General features: G+C 40.7%; 1 protein-coding gene across 1 annotated transcript; it reads right to left on the minus strand.

Annotated features, from left to right (window-relative positions):
* Window positions 1-1216: 1216 nt before the first annotated feature.
* LOC124245928 (olfactory receptor 10C1-like) lies at window positions 1217-2182 on the minus strand. The gene has a single exon (XM_046673761.1). The coding sequence runs from the start codon at window positions 2180-2182 to the stop codon at window positions 1217-1219; it is 966 nt and encodes a 321-aa protein (XP_046529717.1).
* Window positions 2183-3637: the final 1455 nt, after the last annotated feature.

The following is a 3637-nucleotide window of genomic DNA, read 5'->3' on the forward strand; positions in this document are numbered from 1 at the left end:
GGTGGACTTAGCTAAGCAAGAGACATTATGAGCATTTGTGTTTGTTCATATGTCCTACTAAAAGCTCCATTAGGTCTTTACATCAGGTGGTTTCATATTAATTATATAATTACTCTCAAAATTAAAGTAAATAAGAATATTGGGATTTTATGTGCAGAGATGCTCTTTATAGGCAGCACTTCCAAGAACTACATAGTCTATAAACAATGTAAAAATATAAATTCTGAGCAAGTGATCACCAAGGCCCAAGACTGTAATGTTTTTGAGGTCAAAAGCGGTTAAACGTTATTCACTATTCTATTCCTAGCGCCTAGCACAATGCCTGGATAATATTAGGCTCTCAATAAGTATTTTTGATTGAATAAATGAATATATGTATTTTCTCCCTTATCAAATTAGAATCTTTTTGCTTCTTCTTTCTCTTGAAATGTAGCTTGAATATACTGGTTGATAATGTTAGGTAGCTGGTAACAGATACAAAAATAAGAAACAAAATCACAAGTGAGGCCAGCAAGGTGAACTCAGGTATACAGCAGAAGGAGGATCTGGGAAGAGAACAGAAAGAAAGAAATGAAAACACAGTGGGTAGCTCTAAACACTAGAGAAAACTCAACATAGAAAAGAGTGCCTTGAAGCAATCCACACGTCTAAGAAATTGCTGTAAGTGCTCAATGCACATTTCTCCAAAATCAGTCTTTTGGTGGGTTTGCATATATTTTACTAGATTCCACCTTTTTCTTTTTAAATTCCTGGCCAAGTGGAGGTAGAGTATTGTTATTAGTTATTTAACATAGTTGGTCTCACAGCTAGAACTCTAGCCTGAGTGCTGGAGCAGACAAACATGGCTTCTTCATTTAGGGAGCTCCTCCATTCTTAAGGGGATAGCACAGAGCTTTTTGGGAGATTATATGCAGCGATTATTTGTTATCTATCCCGGAATAGTTCTCCTTCCATCAACTAGGAAGTGCTCCTCCTCTCTCACAGTGTAAATATGCTCAAGGAAAACTAAAGCATTTCAAGGAGACCAAGACAAATCTACTAACTCTTCCCCCAAATCAGCTAGCTGATTTGGAAATTAACCAATATTTCAGGTTATAATGATTATAATCTATCCTACATTTTCCTAATCAGGCTGAGAATTCCCTGTGGATGAGGACAGTGCCTTGACCTTCAGACTGCCATCAGTTTTGTTGATCGAATGGAGATCATTGTACGATCAAATCCTCAGCTTCTTCAGGGCCTCCTTGACGTCTTTGTTTTTGAGGCTGTAGATAAGGGGGTTACACATGGGAGTGACAATAGTATAGAGCAAGGAGAAGGTTTTGTTGAGAACTGGTACCTCACCAGCCAAGGGCACAGCATAGACCAGGATCAAGGTCCCATAAAACAAGGTCACAACCACTAGATGAGAGGAACAAGTGGAGAATACCTTCTGCCTACCAGTCACGGAAGGTATATGCAAGACTGTGGAAAGAATCCTCCAGTAGGAGGCTAGGGTTAATCCAAACGGAACTAGAGTCACCAGCACTGTTAAACTCATGCAGACCAGGTTGACCAGGTGGGGATCTGAGCAGGAGAGCTTCTGCAGAGGTTTCAAGTCACAGAAGAAGTGGTCAATCTCATTGCCACCACAGAAGGTAAAACTGGATACCATAGCAACCTGGAATGCAGCTGCCACTGTGAAGCCACCAACCCATGAGCCAATTGCTAGCCCCACACATATGGTCCCATACATTAGTGTTGGATAGTGCAAGGGCCGGCAGACAGCCAGGTACCGGTCACATGACATCACTGCCAGAAGATAACATTCAGTGCTGCCCAGGGCTCCAAAGAAGTAGAGCTGAATAATACAGCCTACTGTGGAGATCACTCTGTTCGTTCTCAACAAGTCTACTAACATCCTGGGCACAATGTTGGATGTATAACAGACCTCCAGGCATGAGAGGTTTGCCAGAAAGAAGTACATTGGTGTCTGGAGTCCCCGCTGAGTGCTCACCAGGACCACAAGGAGGAGATTTCCAGAAATGGTGGCTAAGTAGACAATGCCAAACACCAGGAAGAGCAAGGGACCCAATTCCTTGAGGTCTCCAAATCCCAATATGATAAACTCAGTCACCATCATAGTGGTATTTCTTGGCCCCACAGAAGTCAGAAGTTCCTGGGAACGTGTCAGTTTCTCCATACTGTTATGTCAGATTATGCTACCACTTAGATTTCCTGCATAGTCCAATTCTACCAGTGGTTAGAGCTCTGCACTGATGAGGACATTTCTTGGAGATTGGTCCTCATTGTAGCCAGTTAAGTTTTCCCTCAGAAAAACTCTTTTATAGAAATCAGCTGAACCTGTCCTCTGGTCAGGATGCGGAATAGGGATGAGAAGACTAAATGGGAGATGAATGGCTCAGTGAAAATCTATGCCCATCCCTGAAGGAACATTCCAGAGTACAACTGTACTGGTAGTAAGTCAAGACCACCAAATTCACATTCAAAGCAGACATGTAGAGCCCATGCTTGACATCCTTTTCACCATTTTGGACAGAAGAAATCCCCAAGGAAAATCCTTACGAAATGTTGACAATTCAAAGAAATGGCAGGCAAGATAATAAATCATATTTATGATCTTCTTTATCAGAGCATGAAATGGGAGCTAAAATGCCAGGACTGAAGCAGAGAATCATTCCATTGATGTTACTGGGCCATCCATACTTGTTTGATAGTGACATCCCTGACATAGCAGAACAGTAGTTGCCGGAGAGAGAGTAGATTGCGGAAAATCAGGGTACATCCTAGAACAGAATAATGATTTCTTATTTTTAAATCTTGCCCTATAAAAGGCTGGGTTTTAGGTTTCTGGGGAGAAAGCCCAGCAGCTGACATCTGAAACTGCTGGTTAGACTCAAGACACACATCTGAGCACACACACACACACACACACACACACATCCATCTGGATCTGCACAGTAAGATATAGATAGCTACACATGCTATCATCTTTGCCATTATTTTTTAAATTTGGTTTCCCCAGAGCAGTCTTCTCAAAGTGAAATATTTTCTCCATAAGACTTTGCCTGTAATTCAGATATGCTGACATTAAGGAGGTAGTGGCCATGGGTTAGATCACAAAATCCAAATAACCAGGCTTTCCATATATATCATGGGCAGTGGAAGAGAAACTAGCCTGTTTTTTCATTCAATTTTTTTGTTGGTCTATTTTGTGAGGTAGTGTAGTATAATGATTAAACACATGCACTCCAGTGCCAGACTGCCCAGAATCAACTCCCAGCCTCTCCAGTTAGTGGCTGTGTGACCTTAGGCAAGTTACTTAATCTTTCTGGGCCTCAGTTTTCTCATCTGGAAAGTGAGGATAATAGTAGCACTTCAGTGTTGTTTTGAAGAGTAAATGCATGTAAAGTAATTAAAACAGTGTCTGACACATAGTAAGCACTAAATAAACATTAAAGATTTTTCTTTACAAAATAAAATTATTCGTAAAAAGAGCCACACAGAAGCATTAACCAACATTAGTAATCACTATACTTAAATAAGATAAAGCAATATAAATGCATGGGAGGAAAACTGTACATCTCTCATTACTTCCTAACCATTGCCTAGCACCACTTAATTTAACTTAAAGATA

Source organism: Equus quagga, chromosome 10 (assembly GCF_021613505.1).
Source record: "Equus quagga isolate Etosha38 chromosome 10, UCLA_HA_Equagga_1.0, whole genome shotgun sequence".
Classification (NCBI taxonomy): Eukaryota; Metazoa; Chordata; class Mammalia; order Perissodactyla; family Equidae; genus Equus; species Equus quagga.